The sequence below is a fragment of the Onychomys torridus genome, chromosome 12, assembly GCF_903995425.1.
Source record: "Onychomys torridus chromosome 12, mOncTor1.1, whole genome shotgun sequence".
NCBI classification, from domain to species: domain Eukaryota; kingdom Metazoa; phylum Chordata; class Mammalia; order Rodentia; family Cricetidae; genus Onychomys; species Onychomys torridus.
Window position 1 is genome coordinate 12,340,792 of NC_050454.1, and position 18,164 is coordinate 12,358,955.

Consider the following 18,164-nt stretch of genomic DNA (forward strand, 5'->3'; position numbering starts at 1 on the left):
GGTTTCTCTGTGTAGTTTTGGTGCCTGCCCTGCATCTTGCTCTGTAGCCCAGGCTGGCCTCGAACTCACAGAGATCCACCTGGCTCTGCCTCCCAAGTGCTGGGATTAAAGGCCTGTGCCACCACCACCTGGCTATGTTTTACTTTTTTTCTGTTCCTACTTATTTGTGAATAAAATCTATATTTTAATCAAATTACTGGAACAATTTTTGAACAACTTTTTTACTCTATTTTACTTAACAGAAGAGACAACTGAGATATTTCTAGAGTTTATGGTATATTTGCTACCAAAATAAGAAATTGGACAGAATACTAAAATCACAAAGTATAGGATCAAAAATACAGAGAAATTTTTCCTTTATATTTTGGTTACCCAGAACAGCCACTTGTGAAAGGCTCCAACTTCACGTAATGGAAAAGACTAGCTGCAGCAGCTGCAGAACTAGCGAGGATAGGCTGAGCTTGCCCTCAGTGATGTATCTGAAATGGATCTATCACTTTACTAGGATGACCAGTGGCTGCAGACAAGTTTTCACTGATTGCTTGCTCTGGGTGAACAGGGCTAGTCTCTTGAGGGTCACTGTACAGAATAAAATGCAAAATTAGAGCCGGGCGGTGGTGGCACATGCCTGTAATCCCAGCACTTGGGAGGCAGAGGCAGGTGGATCTCTGTGAGTTCCAGGCCAGCCTGGGCTACAAAGCGAGTTCCAGGACAGGCTCCAAAGCTACACAGAGAAACCCTGTCTCAAAAAACAAACAAAAATAGGAAAAAAAGAAAAAGAAAAGAAATCAAGTTTGGCCTCTTGCACACAGGCTAGCCATCAATGTTGTTGGTTTTTGCTCTTTTGGAGGCCTGCCACCCAGCTCCCAAATAAATTACACATGAAAGCTTATTCTTAATTGTAAATATCCAGCCTTAGCTTGGCTTGTTTCTTGCCAGCTTTTCTTAACTTAGATTACCCCGTCTTCCTTTTGCCTCTGGGCGTTTCCTGTTCTTACTTCTGTAATCTTACTTTCACTCTCACTCCATGGCTGGCTGGGTGGCTGGGTGGCTGGGTGGCTGGCCCCTGGCATCCTCCTCTCCTTGTTCTCTTGCTCTGTCTTCTCCCAGATTTCTCCTTCTATTTATTCTCTCTGCCTGCCTTTCTCCTTTCTCTCTGTCCTTTCTCCTGCCTCTCCGTTGAGCATTCAGCTCTTTATTCGATCATCAAGTGTTTTAGACAGGCACAGTAACACAGCTTCACAGAGTTAAACAAATGCAACATAAAAGAATGCAACACATCTTTGCATCGTTAAACAAATGTTCCACAGCATAAACAAATGTAACACACCTTAAAATAATATTCTACAACAATCATGTGAAGTGTTCAGTGTTCTATGCTGAATTTCTTCAGTTCTGTTTTTCCCTCCTGGAATGTTGCATGCCGATAACCAAATAAACGCTGCCACCATACACAGTAAAGAGCCCTGAATCCCCCCTCCAGCACTTACACACAGTCTTCACAAGCCACAGTGTAGGCAGCATTTCTTGTGACATCTGTTTGTGCTTATATATCAAACTTGAGACCTTATGAGAATCAGAAAGCCTCCTATTAGATGTCACGAAGTGACCTGAGCACTGCTTTTCCTGCTGTGGCAGCTGCTGCTCACACCATCCCTAGAGAAGTTCTGTTTTTTTTTTTTTTTCATGATTCATTCTTTCAGGGCTCATTGAGATCATTTCCCATCCTACCGTCATGTGAGGGAACTTAAAAGCTTCACAGTTTATCTGTAACATCTAAGCCTGATGTCTTTTGTTTTAGTTTTTGTAGGTAATATATTTCTTTCAGACAGATACCCCAGTGATCCAGCACTATTTATTAAACAGATTATGATTCTTTTTTAAATAATTATGAGCATTTGTTAAGCACCAAAGGTATACAGCAATGATTGCTGCACAATTATTGATACAGTTTCCTGCTATTAAGCTTACAATCTAACATACAAGAATATTATCAGCCTGCATCGAAATTTCTTGAGCTTGGAATTAGCTACTTTGGCAAATGAGTGAGGCAAAATGACCTATTTCTGGTCATTTTGAAGACTTTGAACATGGCACACACAAAAAAATACTTTATGTGTATCCATTTTTTCCTATTACATTAGGATAACTAATGACAAAGGGGTACTTAGAATTTTGATAAGCACAATGAATTATTTCAGATTTCCCTTAGAAATTCAGATAGAGATGTTCACTGGGAAATGCCAGCAGCCAGTAAAACCCCACAACAAACAGGCACTAAACCAAATCCTTGTCATTACCCTCTTAACCTCTCCACCATCTTCTTCCACTCTAAGGGCTCCAATGACACACCTCCATGAGAAGTGCCATCTCTAGATATAATTACCAAGTCAGATTTGCAGGAATATTCCTGTCTAAATATGTCTGAGCAGAGACAGAAGTGGGCACTCTAGTTATGCAGTGACATGTAAGCAAAGGCAGTCAGGCTCAGGCTGTAAACCTCCAAAGCGATGAGGGAAGCATGTGAATGCTTGCTTTTCTATTCCCTATTTCTAGTGAGGAGTGTAAAAACTTAGCATTGGGCTGGAGAGATGGATGGCTCACTGGTTAAAAGCACTGGCTACTCTTCCAAAGGCCCTAAATTCAATTCCCAGCAACCACATGGTGGCTCACAACCATCTGAAATGAGATCTGGTGCCCTCTTCTGGCCTGCAGGCATACATACAGACAGCACTGTGTGCATAATAATTTTAGGAGCCTAGATTACAAATTCTACTTGACTAAATACATGTGTAATACTTCATAAATACTTTGAAGGTGTTCACTGCTTGTCATTACTAGCTGACAAAGGCACACTGAAGAAATTTTGGTTGTTATTGTCAAATGCAAAGACAATTTTAAGCTGCTAAAAAAATACAAAGCATGTATTATTTTCAATCACAATTTTCTTAACCCCAAAAGAATATTAAGAAATGAAAAAATTGGTTACAAATTAGTTATCTGAAAACAGAAATGTATTCCAAAATGTGCATAACTAAATTTTTTTAAACTCATGATTACACATATTTTAATGGCAGAGTAATAGCATCCTGAGATATGCTTTTGTGTGTATATGTGTGAGTATGTATTTCTGAACATGTATATATATGTCTGTGCATGTGGAGGCCATATGTCAGTCTTGGGTGTCTAAGGAGCCATCTACCTTGCTCCATTCGAAAAAGGGTTTTCCCCTAGGATCTGGGGCTCACCAGTTAGGGGTCTGTTTGCCTCCAGGTTCAAACTCAGGTCCCAAGGCTGGTATGACAAGCACTTTCCTCGGCTCCTAAGATAGTCTTTATGGCAGAACAATATAATACTAGTGGGGATGTTTGGGGGGAACAGCATCTCACATTGTAAGCTAGGCTTGCCTCCAACCCATGGCAATTTTCCTGCCTCAGCCTCCCAAGTGCTGAGATTACAAACGTGAGTCACCATATCCAGCATATTTGTAATAATGTCTTGGTAACTTGTTAGCAGCAGAAACATTTTTTAAATGTTCATATTTTTGCATATTAATATTAAGTTTATACAAAAAGAATAGTCCAGACATGTCAGGATAAAATTTTTTACAAAATAGTACTCACTGATTTTTACCTAAATTTAAAATTCTTACTACCTTCTTTTAGTCTAAAAGTATCATTTATGTCTTTTCACTCTTTTATAGTAAATAAGACCAAATTATGAAATTTGAAATGAAAAAAACCTAAAACACATATCAGCATCATTCTAATAAGAGGACAGGAATTAATTTCCATTGACTTTTCAAGTTTATATCAGTGGTGAATGATCCTCAACTATAAATCTCAGTCCAATTATTTATTCTTTTTTGATATTATGTGAAACATCCAGAATTCCTGATTAGAGGATGCTTTTCTAAGGCAAAGCAAGTTAGATTATGTATGAAGCATAGATATTAACACAAAGGTAATATGACATACACAGCCACTTTTTTTGAAACAAGGTTTTAATATGTATGTACCATGTTTGGTTTTTTGTTGTTTGTTTGTTTCATTTTGTTTTTTCTTTTTGGGCCACCAACCAGCTCCCAAATCATGACAAAGAGACTTATTATTAGTTGTGAATGTTCAGCCTAGTTGAAGCACATTTCTGGCTAGCTCTTTTAACTTAAATTAACCTGTTTATCTGCCTTTTGCCTTGAGACTTATTACTTTTCTTACTTTTGTATATCTTCTTTCACTGCTTCTCTATGTCTGTCTGTCTGGCATCTGCCTGGCTTCTTGTCCTGGTGTGTCCTCTTTGTCCTCCTCCTCTTCCTCCTCCTCCTCCCCAGCCTAGCTTTCTCCTCCTGTCTATTCTCCTCCCCTCCAGCCTGCCTGTCTTTTCCCTGCCTGGCTATTGGCTGTTCAGCTTTCTTAGACCATCAGGTGCCTTAGGCAGGCAAGATGAAACAAATGCAGCACATCTTTTCGTAATGAAACACACATCCTTACATCGTTAAACAAGTGCAGCATCTTTTCCTAGTTAAAATAATATTCCACAACGTTTGTATCTCTGGCTGGCCTAGGACACACAGAGATCTGACTGCCTCTTAGATTATGATTCTTACCACTGAGTTATGTTGGTGATTTTATTACATATTAAGGGAATACATGAATAGTTCTAATTCTAGACTCTTCTTTGATGTATTTATCAATCCTCTTGGCAACAACACATTCTCTGTGTTAATGACTTTATAATACATGTTGATTTCTGTTTGTATGTCTTTCAACTTTATTTTTCAAGATTTTTTAAAGTCTTCTTTGAAGTTCTTTGATGATTTTTAAAATGAAGATCAATGTTGGAGCTATGGAGATGGCTCAGTGGGAAAGTGCTAGTTATTCAGGCATGAGGATCTGAGTTCAAATGTACAACACCACAGAAAAGCCAGGCATAGAAGAGTGTGTCTCTAACCTCAATGTTGGGAAAGCAGAAATAACAGGATCCTGTCAGAAGGATCCTGCTGCAGCCAGTTCAGCCCTAATGGCCAGCTCCAAGTTCAGTGAGCCCAAACACTGAGGTAAAGTAAAGGAAGGTACCCTGTAGACAGAAGTTTCTCTCCCATCTGCCTGTTTCCAAATACCCAGCAGCCACTTCCCAAATACTTGACTCTGAGGCTTAATATCATTTATAAATGCTTAACCGGTAGCTCAGGCTTATTACTGACTAGCTCTTACACTTAAATTAACCCATACTTCTCATCTGTGTTTAGCCACATGATTTGGGACCTTTTCTCAGTGCAGCATTCTCATCTTGCTTCCTCTGTGTCTGGCTGGCGACTGACTCTTTTATTCCATCCTCCTCCTTCCTAGCATTCTCAGTTTGGCTTTCCCGCCTAACTTCCTGCCCAACTACCAGCCAATCAGTGTTTTATTAAACCAGTTCAAGTGACAAATCTTTACAGTGTGTAAGAGCATTATCCCACAGCAGTATGCAGTGTCAACTCCTGACCTCTACACACACACACACACACACACACACACACACACACACACACACACACGGTTAGACCTGTACATGCACCATACACAGACAAATATATAAATAGAGCCAAGCTTGGGTTTCTCACACCTATAATCACATCGCTTAGGCGTTTGAGGCAGGAAGATCTGAAGTTCAAAGTTAGCCTGGCAGTAGAGTAAGACCCTGGCTGAAACAACAAAAAAGAAAAGAATAGACGGCTACAGTGCAGTTTTGCAAGAATTGAAAGTTGAGTCTTTCATGAGTATGATATCTTTGTCTTAGTTACACAGATATTTTTAAACTTATCTGAGGAGTGTTTTGTAGAACAATAAAGGTTTTGTTGTTGTTGTTTTTTTTAAGATTTATTATATATACAGAAGAGGGTGCCAGATCTCATTATAGATGGTTGTGAGCCCCCATGTGATTGCTGGGAATTGAACTCAGGACCTCTGGGAGAACAGTCATGCTCTTAACCTCCGAGCCATCTCTCCAGCCCCCAGCAATAGAGATTTTATAATTTTATAATTGTTTTTGTTACATTTAGTCCAAGATATTAGATAACCTTGATACCCAGTCTATTATAAATGATACTGCTTTTTAAATGTTTGTTTTTATTAATATGTAGAAACATGACTGGCTTCTTTATGTTGATTATATAATTAGTATTGCTAAGTTCATTGAAAGTGCCTTAGATTGTTTTGTAAAAATCTATGTATTCAACCATGTGATTTTTGTATAAAATTCAGTTTTTCTTTCTTTTTTCTTTTTTTCTTTTTTGCCATTCTCTAAACATTTATTTCCTTCGTTTGTGTGATGACTGGCATAACCTCCAGATCAGTGTTAAGAAATGACAGAGGCTGGACAGATAGCTCGGCAATTAAGATCACTGCCTACTTTTCTAGAGGACCTAGGTTCATTTCTCAGCACCCACAGGCTCACAACCATCTGTAACTCCAGTTCCAGGGGACCTGACACCTTCTTCTGGCCTCTGCAGGCACCAGGCACACACATGGTACCCAGACATGCATGCTAGCAAAGTACCCATACACATAAAATAATTAAGTTTTAAAAAGAAAAGATAATGCATATCATTGCCCCAATCTCAATCTAAGAAAACAGCATCTTGCCAGGACTTTTGTAGATTCCCATTATCAGGTTAAGAAAGCTAATTTTTATTCCAAATTTATAGAGTTTATTTTGTAAGGTTTTTTGGTTTTTGGTTTTTGGTTTTTTTTTTTTTTTTTTGGAGCTGAGGATCGAACCCAGGGCCTTGCGCTTGCTAGGCAAGCGCTCAACCACTGAGCTAAATCTCCAACCCCAGTTTATTTTGTAAGTTTTTAAAATGTACAAATGTTTTATTTGCAGAGAGTTTCTCTTTTATTCTTTTAACATGATAAATTATATTGATACTGTAATTTATCAATGAATTCATCTGTATAGACTTGGAATTTTTTGTTGGAAAGATTTTAGTTCTTAATTCATTTAACTTGGTAACTATGAGACTGTCCATGTTTTCTGTCACTTGTTCTCGCTGCAGAAAGGAGAACTAGATCACATTGAATTTAGGAGGTGGTGGTCAAAGACTAGGGAGAGCAGATGTCAAAGGTAGCAGCAAACAGTTGATTTACTGGATAGTAAAAAAACCTTTTGGCAAGAATACTGAACAAAAATAATGATGTTTATGGAAGTTGTCTGTGAACCTTAGGAATTGGAAAGGCACGACCAATATTTTTGACTTGATGGTCCACACCTTTAATCCCAGCACTCGGGATGCAGAGGCAGGCCTGGTCTACAGAACAAGTTCTAGAACAGCCAGAGCTGCACAGAGAAGCTCTGTCCTGAAAAACAAAACAAAACAAAATGGTAACCTAAGTACAGTGTACAGGGATAAAAGTATGCCTGTTCCCAGTGACAAAAGCCATCCCCCCCTGCGGTAGTTCCCAGCACCACCATGATGACACTTGCAGCTTCTCCCTTCCAGCTCCCATCCTTCCTGTTGTACTCACGGTCTCCTCCGGGTTCTTCTCACTTTGACTTCAGGTCGGCTGCCTTGTCCGCCCCTGTAGGTCTCGGGCCATTGGTTTGGATATTTCATGACAGGAAATAGGATTCCTTTGTCCCATCATTTCTCTGTGGGATCTTGTTATGTAAGATTTCAAGTATAAAAATAGCAGTGTTTTATCTGATCTTTCTTTGGGTTAATTGATTGGTAGGAACATAAATGTTTAGTCCTAACTAACTGAGAGACTGACATGTGAGGTTAAAGGTTCAAATGTTCACTGCATAAAGGTCCAGTTTAAATTTAGCAGGGAAAAGATACATTTTTTATTTTGACATGTAATAGAATTTTTATTGTTCAGTTTTGTGGCTATTAGTTTGGATTTTTGTTCCATACAAACAGGATAATATAACAACGAAACTTGACAGTCAAATACATCAAATATATACATACATATACATATATATGTATTTGATGTATTTTATATTTATATATATATATCACCAGGAAGGACTTTGGACTTCAAAGTTCAGAACCATAGGTAGGAAGTACTTTGATGAAAATATAAAAGACTATCTCGGGAACTAGTTAGGAAGCAATTGCTGTTAGGCTCTGCACACCCGTGATACCAGTAGACACACTAGACCTCTGGGTTATATTGCCAGGAGACATCACACACTCTAACTTTTTGTATGGTATACAGACAGATATAGATGCTGCTTCCTTTTTAGTAGAGTATGCATTTTCTCCTTGTACCATACAATTCAGTCATTTCCCATTGTCTCTCATTCGGGTCCCTTCATTTCTTTATTGAAAGTCACCTGCACAGCCACTGTGGTTGCTTGAACTGATGACCTCTGCACTTGTATACTCCCCATGGTTCTTGACCTTCAGAAAATGCTTAGTAGTACAGTGAAAGGAAAAGCCAGTGATTGATAATAAAATGTTAGACATTGCAGCTAGTTTTGAAATGCTTTATTGCTTTTTATGTATTTTGGCAATGATTCAGATTATTCAAGGATGGTGTCTTTGTAAACAATAGCTAAAATGTTTCTTGCCGGGGGCTTTGTGGTCAGGAGTTGCAGTATAACTCTTGTATTACTGTTTTCCTTGAATGACTATGTGTGTATGATACCATTACAAAAATGAAACAACAAATGACTTTTACTTTTTACATTTTGTGCTTTACCAGATTTCCACTCTTTGTGGGTATAATTAAAAATAGGTACAGATTGAGTAGACAGTTACAAACCTGGTATAAGGCTTTTTACTATTTTTACACTTCTGGCCTCCATTCACAATAATTTTGTGAATCTGTGTGCTTTTTCTTTTTTTAAGTCTACAAATGGCTTCTTAACAAAATTAAAGGAGCTGGAGGGATAAGTCAGTACTTAAGAGCACTGGTAGCTCAAAGCCTATAACTCCGGACCCAGAGGATCTGACACCCTCTTCTGGCCTCTGGACAACAGGCTTGCACATGGTGCAGAAACATACATGCAGGCTAAACACCCATACACATAAAATTAATAATAATTAATATTTTTACTAGTATACATCATATTTTAGCCCTTTCTGTAACAGTTTTTAACCTATCCTGGACTTAATTTTGCAAATCAGCTTATATAAAACTCTTTTGTAGTTGTATTTTCTCAAAAGATTGCAAGTGCAATAAATTAGCTTTATTGATCTGAATGTTAAAACCAGTTTTGACCTGAAACCTGAGCTTATACATTGTTCTTAGCTGACATCTTCTCTACTAAATTCTGTTACACAAAGTAGCAAAAAGAATTCTGCTTTAACTTTAAAGTTCACATCTAGGTACTAAGTGCCATCTTTCATTTTTGATATATTTCTCAATTTATTTTGAAGCTTCTTCTCAGCCTGTTGATAACCATGTTAGCCAATCTTCCTACTTGGGCCAGACACCAGCGTCACCAGCGAGATACTCACCCATTTCTAAACCAGTGCTTGGAGATGATGAGATTACTAGGTAAGGCACTTAATATTCATCTTCTTACATAAAGCCAGCTGTTAAGTAGCATTTTGATTAGCCACAAAAGAGAGACATACCTTTTAGGGCTAATAAGTAATTTCTGCTCCTTTCTAAAACACTGCTTTTTACTTAAGGTGAGGTAAGTTTCATTAAACATAGTTTAAATAATTTGGTATGCTAGTACACACCTGGTGTTATAGCCCTGAAAAGGCTGAAGCAGGAAGATTGTGAGTTCAGGTTCAAGGCTAGGTTACATCGTAAGTTTTGGGTTCATCTGGGTTACAGATCAAGACTCCATTTTGTTTTATTTTTAAAGGAAGAGATAAGCTTACTGATTCATTAGGCTGACTTTGTGGGTTTTTTCAGTACATGTCATAGAATATTATAGTAAGCATTTGTGTTCAGAAATCAGCAAGTCATACTTTTATTGCTTTGATATATATTGTTGAAACTCTGACACCAAAAATTTGCTTTCATTTAACAGTAGTAACTGCACTAAAGTTTATGTCTAAGAAATTCCCTGGGATTGTAGTGAGATAGAAATATTTTAGCTCCTTTTCACATTATTCAAGGTATAGCTTGCTTTGTAAATTTTACAAGTGTTTTGTATTAACTGTAGCATTTAACATTATGTGTGTACTCGGTAATGTCTGTTATGTTTTTATTACTTCCATCATTGTAAGCATTGTTGGCTTTGAACCTTGGTGTTTGTGTGAATTGTGACTTTTCTCAGTAGACTGCAGATGCTAGACTTAGTTCCTAAACTCTTTACAGCTTCTTTCTCTGCAGAAATTTTACATGATTACCAGATATATGGGTATATAAAATAGATACATAAATCAAGCATTTATTGATAAAGTAATTTATGTTAAAGCAAGAGTAAATCTTATTAAAAAATTAAAGACCATACTTTCATACTAATCAGATGGATGAACTTGCTTATTATAATACAAAGAATTAAGTCTTGGTGCCAGCAAGATGGCTTAGCAGGTACTGGTGGCTGCCACCACCTGAGTTCAGTTCCTGGAGCCAGGCTGGCAAAGGAGATAACCACTTCCTCCAAGTTGTCCTCTGACCTCCACAAGCAAAATTAATTTGTAAAATTTAATTAAAAATAAAAAGTTAAATCTTGGCTAAATGTTTGATATTGCAGGCCATAGAGTATTTTCAACATTGGTCAGCATTGTTTGCTGAGAAGAGCATGCTACATAAAAATGCAGTACATAACAGAAGTATGGCTAGGGACATTTCAGGAATTGGATATTCTATCCTGATCCCAAGCCAGAATTCATTTAATGGTTGGGTGGGTGGTTGGTTGGTTGGTTGGTTGGTTGGTTTTTATGAAACTCAAGTTATCAGTTCAAACACCAAGTTCTGTTTGTTTCTCTGGTTGGTTGGTTGATTTGTTGGTTGGTTGGTTTTGGGGTTTTTTTTTTTTTTGAGACAGGGTTTCTCTGTGTAGTTTTGGAGCCTGTTCTGGATCTCACTCTGTAGACCAGGCTGGCCTCAAACTCACATGCCTCTGCCTCCTGAGGCATGCGCTACCACCACCCAGCCTCAAACACCAAGTTTTTAAATCAAATAGTCTGCTATACAGTCCAAAGATATACTACTTCTGATATTTACATGCTAAAGAAAAATGATTGGAAAATATTTAGAAAGTCTTTGTTTCTGTAATTGAAGCATTGCAGTTCCTGTAAGAGCAGAACTCTGTAAGAGCTTTGTGTTTCAAATGCACAGCAGTCTTTAATCTTAGATGAGGTTTTCAAGCAGTATTTGTTAGTGGGGCAGAATGCACACCTGAGACCTTCAGAAGCAAGGCTGCAGTCTTATCCTCTGATGCAGCACAGGAGACAGCTACCAGAAATACCTGAGAGTCTTTACACGTTTAACTTTGAATTAATTTCTGGTTGTTGTACATTCAAAAACCTTTTACTTTTGCCAGATTTTTCATCCTCCCCACATTCATTGTGCCCTCAATATAGGATTAGCACCTACAGATTAAGAGACTGGTGTAGTAGAGTATTTTCAGGTATGCTACTGTTGTTCTTGTTACATAGTTTAACTGTGAAGCTGTGGTACTGTGCCTGTCCAGAACTGCCCAATAGGGGGCTGGCTCAGAGGTTAAGAGCACTGGCTGTTCTTTCAGAGGTCCTGAGTTCAATTCCCAGCAACCACATGGTGGTTCACAACCATCTGTAATGAGATCTGGTGCCCTCCTCTGGCATAAAGGCATACATCCAGACCGAACACTGCATATGAAATAAAGAAAGAAAGAAATGAATGAATGAATGAATGAATGAATGAATGAATAAAGGCTGCCCAATAGCAAGGCAGGAGAAAGGGCAGGGCTGACAAGCAGAGTATAAATAGAAGGAGAAATCTGGGAAGGATTGGAGAGCTAGCAGCCAGAGAAGGGGAGAACTCCAGGGCCAGCCACCCAGCTACACACACAGTAAGCCACAGAGTAAGAGTATGATTCAGAAGTAAGAGAATGGGAAAAGCCCAGAGGCAAAAGGTAGATGAGATAATTTAAGTTAAGGAAAGCTGGCTAGAAAATAAGCCAAGCTAAAGCCAGGAATTTGTAATTAAGAATAAGTCTTTGTGTGTGAATTTATTTGGGACTGGGTGGTGGGTCCCCCAAGAGAGCAAAAACCCCCCAACAACAAACTGCACTCAGAGCTGGAGAGTTGGCTTAGTGCTTAAAAGGATTTGCCTCTCTTGAAAAAGGATTTAGGCTCTGACCGCAGTACCCACATAATGGCTCACAACCATCTGTCCCTCCAGTTCCAGGAAAGCTAATGCCCTCTTCTGGTCTCCATAAGCACCAAGCACATAGGTGATGTACTTGCATACATTTAGGCAAGCATTCATACATATAAAATGGAAAATAAGTAAGTCTTTAAAAAGAAAAGAAGCAGTGATGTCTCTAGTATAGAAGCGTTGATCTTGTTTCTGAGTTAGCAGTGTTGGAAACAAAATAAATGCTTGTTAGTTGGGCTAATAATGAAAATTAGTAGAATAGAATTCTTGGGGGTTTTTTTTGTTTTTTGGGGGTTTTTTTTTTGTTTGTTTGTTTGTTTGTTTTTTTAGCTGAGGATCAAACCCAGGGCCTTGCGCGCTCTACCACTGAGCTAAATCCCCAACTGGAATTCTTGTTTTTTGAATGAAGTCAATGCTTACTGTTTGTAGGCATTTCTTCTCTACTGATCTCTAATTTTGTTATTTGCTGATAGTGCCTATTATAGCTTTAATATCTTCACATATTTTGCCAATTAAAGGGTAAGTTGTATTTCCATTTTCCTTCTTGTCCCCATCTGGCCTCTTTGCATGTCCCATATCTAGAGTATCTGTTGGATGTTTAATACAACATATTTGCGTACTAATGTGAAAATCAGATGGTTGGTTACAAAATAGGACTTCTTAAAATGGTATGCATTATGTCATTCCAATTTGATAATTATGCTCCTTACCCAAATAATAAAGTACAAAAATCAGTGCCCACACACTGCAAGTCCTCCACAGTTTGAGCCAAAGCCTCTTGAGAGGTTGTCACTCATTCTCAGCTCCCCTTCAGAAAACCACAGCATATACTTAATTGCTATAAAGTTCAGTCCTTAGTAGTTCTTTATTCAGGCTGGACTGTGGGGGCACACACCTTTAATCCCAGCACTTGGAAGGCAGAAACAGGCAGATCTCTGTGAGTTTGAGGCCAGGACTACAGAGTGAGTTTTAGGACATCCAGCTCTACATTGTGAGACCTTGCCTTGAAAAACAAACAAATATTTTTTAGTTAGTTTTATTCAGATACTCACCATATTTACTTGTTTACAGAGGGGCTGGGAAATGGCTTAGTCGGAAGATCTAAGTTTGATGCATACATCCTCCAAACCCACATTTGAAAAGGCCAAGTTGTGGTGCTTGCAATCCCAGCACTAGGGAAGCAGAAACAGGCAGATCCCTAAGCCAACCAGCTTCACCCCTTGGGCAGCTTCCAGACCACTGAGGAATACCTCAGTACCTGACACTGGAGTGTCAATGTCAACTCAGTACAGTGACACTGGAGATTTACATCTGACTGCACACATCAGTACCCACCTACACACACTCAATCATTTGTAGTGCATGTCATTCATTTTGGTGTGATAAAATTATGTATATAATAAAATTAAAATGTGTGTATTTATGTGCATTATATTCAGTGTTACCATAAGCCATTTCCAAAACCTTTTCATCATCACAGATGAATCCACACTACTCCTAGCTCTTGATAACTTGAGTCTTCTTTCAGTCTTACAAATTTGATTCATCTAAATATTTATGTAAGTGAAACCAAGCAATACGTCTTCTTTTGCGACTGACATTTCACAGCATTGTTTTCAAGGTTCACTTATGGGTTAATATATATTAATCTTCATTCATTTTTCTAACTAATAGTCGTGTGTGTGTGTGTGTGTGTGTGTGTGTGTGTGTATGTATCCATCCATCCCTCTTCACACTTTGAAACCAGTTTATTTGTTCATATGTGTCACTTACATTGTTTCCAGCTTCCGTGGTAAACACTGACATTCATGTGTCTGTTCAAATGCTTGCTGTGAGCCAGTTACTTAGGAAATAGGAGCGGAGTTCCAAGACCATATGTAACTTGTTTGTGTATTAGCTTTGTGAGTGACCATCAAAGTACTTTACAGTCACTGCCAGTCGCTTAGGAGCGCCCCAGAAGTATCTTGTAGTTGAATTGTTCTAATGTCAGCTCCTGTTAGGCTCCTTTTCATGGATTATGTTTACATTTAGAATGTATTTTCCTACAGAAGTAACATGAAAATAATAATTCTCTGAATTTACAATTCATGCATATGTTGCCCTGCACCCTGAAATCCACTACCTAACATGGTGAAACTCATGTGCCCCTCGTCCTACCCTGTCTCTCCTTCAGGGTTCCCAAATTACTGCCTTCCTGAATTTTACTATCCATGTTTTCTTTCATATAGATGTATATATACACATGTATTTCCTAAACATTTTGTTTAATTTCCCATTTTTGATAAGAAAAGTAGCTTTATAAACTCCATAAAAGAGTTAGCAAAATTGGATAATGCTGGCTACCTATTTATATATGCAGAAAGTACTCTTTCCTTGAAAAAATTTTGAGTAGGCCAGCATGTAAGAAGATTGATATATTACGTTATATAATTCTTAAAATTCATCTTAACGTAAGATTTAGCTCTCACGGCTATTATAACCAATTGTTTTCTTTTACATTTTAGAAAAAAATTAAAAAATTTTTTGTTTTTGTTTTTTAAGATTTATTTATTTTGTATACAGTATTCTGCCTGCATGTGTCCCTGCAGGCCAGAAGAGGGCACCAGATCTCATTACAGGTGATCGTGGAACTGAACTCAGGACCTTAGGAAGAACAGTCAGTGCTCTTAACCACTGAGCCATCTCTCCAGCCAAAAAATTAAAATTTTTAAATGCTTGCCAAATATACTATATTCTTTTTAAGAGTAATGTCTGTCAAGTGGAATTCTATATTTCATCAAATTTAAAAGGATCTGCTGCTGGTACTTTCATGATATTACCATAAGATAGATGTGAATGATTTCCACATAACTCTGCCAACAGTTGTGAAAATTTTCAATGGTGAGATACAATCCAGAGAGTTTTGGTGTGTAGAAAAAAGTGAATGCATCCACCTTAAAATTCATTTTGTAAAGTAATAAACAAGGCTGGGCGTGATGCTACAGGCCTTTAATCACAAGCACTTGGGAGGCAGGGGCAAGCAGATCTCTGTGAGTTTATGGCCATAAGAACTACATAGTGAAACCTTTTTAAAAAAAAGTAGTAAATGCTCAGAATAAAAAAATTCTTTTGTATTTTGGATGATAAAATTCAGGAAGGCTGCTCTTATTTGGAGATGGACTTTGCCTGTGATGCCTGGATGGTCTCAGATCATGGTCCCAAGTAATTCTCACTCTTTGGCCTCCCAAGGTGTATACAGTCATGTCCAATTATTAAAGAAACTTAATTACTTCATATAAAAAGTTTGGAGATAGGTATTTTCCAGGATGACAGGGCAACCCACAGCGCCTATGAGGTTTCTGATTTCACTTCCATAACCACAGTATCTAAACCAGTAAGGAGATTTCATTATGTTCATTGATGGCCAACTGGGTGATATGAGAATGTGTTCTGTCTTGTTAAGGTCTTTTTCTTTGGAAAATGACAGAACATTTTTTCCCTTCGTCAGAGGCCAGAACAGGGTCACGCCCTCTCCTTAGCAAAAGGGAGTGCTTTGGACTTACAGTTGAATGATAAGGAAAGGCTCTGTTCCAAGCAAAAGAGATAGCTGCTTTGTATAGCTAGGAAATAATGGCTATGGTGAATCTCGGGCAATAGTGCGCACAGATTTTATTCTTTGAATATTTATAAAATGTGATTTGTTTGCTTGATTTTTTTTAACCATTGTTTTTTTTTAACTTTTATATAAAATTAGGTTTTTTTCCTTCTATTTCTCTTTCCCTTGGTAATTTTGAGAAACCTTTTATATAACATTTAGGTTTTGTTTTGTTTTATTTTTTTTTCCATTTAGCTTTGTGTGTTGATTGGTAATAGTGACACATGCCTGTAATCCCCATACTCAGGAGACTGGGTAAGATTGCTGTGAATTTGAGGCCAGATAGTTGAAGGTCAGCCACGGCACCATAGTAGGACCTCATCCCTCAAAGGAGTCATCAATAGGATGCTCTTCTGGGTAGAATGTTCAAGTTCTGCATAACATTTCTAAGCTATTTCATTTTTTTCTTAATTTTTAGGGAACCTAGAAAAGTTGTTCTTCATCGTGGCTCAACAGGACTTGGTTTCAACATTGTGGGAGGTGAGGATGGAGAAGGAATATTTATCTCTTTCATCCTGGCTGGAGGACCTGCTGATCTCAGTGGAGAGCTCAGAAAAGGAGATCGCATTATATCGGTAGGATCTGAAAATTAGATGTTTTTATTCTTTACTGTGACCTGTTAGTCATTAAAAAATGCATTTTAAAAATAACTTAAAAGTGTATTTCTGATACACATTGTAGAGAGTTCAGTCTTGTTTGGTTTTTTCTTTTCTTTTCTTTTCTTTTCTTTTTTTTTTTGGTGGTGGTGGTGGTGTTAAACCAAGCTGACATTTTCCGCATCTAATAGTTTATTGTTATACGATGATTACCATTATTTGTGGCATTCAACTGAACCTAGGGCCTCACATCTACACATCTGCTCCACCACTGAGCTACATTCCCAGGTGGGATACAGTTATTAATTAGTAATTCTTACTGATTTCAGCCTCATACCTTTGCTATTTATTTACACTACAGTGTTGCTCAAATTTTTTTTTTTTTACTTTTTCTTCAGTACTGATTTGTTTGTTTGTTTTTTGTTTTTTGTTTTTTGTTTTCCGAGACAGGGTTTCTCTGTGTAGCTTTGAGCCTTTCCTGGAACTAGCTTTGGAGACCAGGCTGGCCTCGAACTCACAGAGATCCGCCTGCCTCTGCCTCCCGAGTGCTGGGATTAAAGGCGTGCGCCACCAACGCCCGGCCCAGTACTGATTTTTTTTAAACTATATTTCATTCATCTCCTTTTCTCATAATTTCACTGAATATAGAACTGTCAGCATTTTTTTCTCTTTCAATACTTTTTAAATTATTGGGTGTGAATGGTATTGAGCATGTATGCTGTGGGTGGAGGTCGAAGGACAGTCTCCCTAAGTCAGCTCTCTTCCACCATGGATTCAGGAGCTCGGCTTCAGGTTAACAGGCTTGCATGGCTGTTACCTGTTCTGCCATCTTGTGTCTCCTTTGTCAGTTTTGGGAGTTGTGTCTGTTGGTATCTCTTCAGATTACCCATGTGTTTGTTAAACTGTGTGGTTCTATTCCACAGATGATGCGATGATCTGTCTTTTATCTTTCCCTGTGTTTAAGTTTCAGCTTGGAAACTTGGTATGACTTAGGTTCAAGTTTCCTATTTCTTTCTTTTGCTAATTTTCCTATACTACTAAGTCTTTCAAATAAACTCTGATCCTTTTTCTCCCTAGCAATTCCATTTGGTTCATTTTTTGATAGTTGTTATGCCTTTGCTCAAACTCTCCAAACTCATCATCCAGTCGTCTGTCTACAGCTGTTAGCATTTTCATCATCATGATTGTATCATCATAATCATGGTTATTTTTAGTAACAAGGTCTCATTAAAGCCCTGGTTAGCCTGCTGCCCTCTATAATGTAGTCCAGCTTGGCCAGCAACTCTTGGGTATCCTTTTGCCTCTGCTTCTTCATACTAAGATCACAGGCATGTGCCACCACACCCACCTAACTTCTCTTTGTCTTGATAAGTTACATTTTCTTCCATCTTTGCTTGTCTTGTAATCTTAACTATCATGAGATGTTTGGGATAAAATAATAAATGAAGCAGGACACACAGGATGATTGCTACTAAGCCTGAGTTCAGTTCCTGGAACCCAAAGGGTGGAAAGAGAGACCCAGCTATAGCAAGTTGTGCTTTGACCTTACACCCCACCCCACCCCACCCCCCACCCCCCGCTCTCTCTTGTCAGGGAGGAGCGGGCTTGCAAACTGGGGGGGGGGGGGGGGCAAGGGAGTCTCTCCCCCACACCCACTCTCCTCTTTTGTTCTCCCTTTCT

At 38.3% G+C, this 18,164-nt stretch overlaps 1 protein-coding gene across 23 annotated transcripts in view; it reads left to right on the forward strand.

Annotated features, from left to right (window-relative positions):
* Dlg1 (discs large MAGUK scaffold protein 1) overlaps positions 1-18,164 on the forward strand; it is a 206,747-nt gene that overhangs the window by 139,051 nt on the left and 49,532 nt on the right. For all 23 annotated transcript variants that reach the window (XM_036203736.1, XM_036203743.1, XM_036203745.1 and 20 more), the window contains 2 exons: positions 9,368-9,488; positions 16,307-16,463. In XM_036203736.1, coding sequence (XP_036059629.1) covers positions 9,368-9,488; positions 16,307-16,463 — 278 coding nt within the window. The remainder of the gene's footprint in view (positions 1-9,367; positions 9,489-16,306; positions 16,464-18,164) is intronic.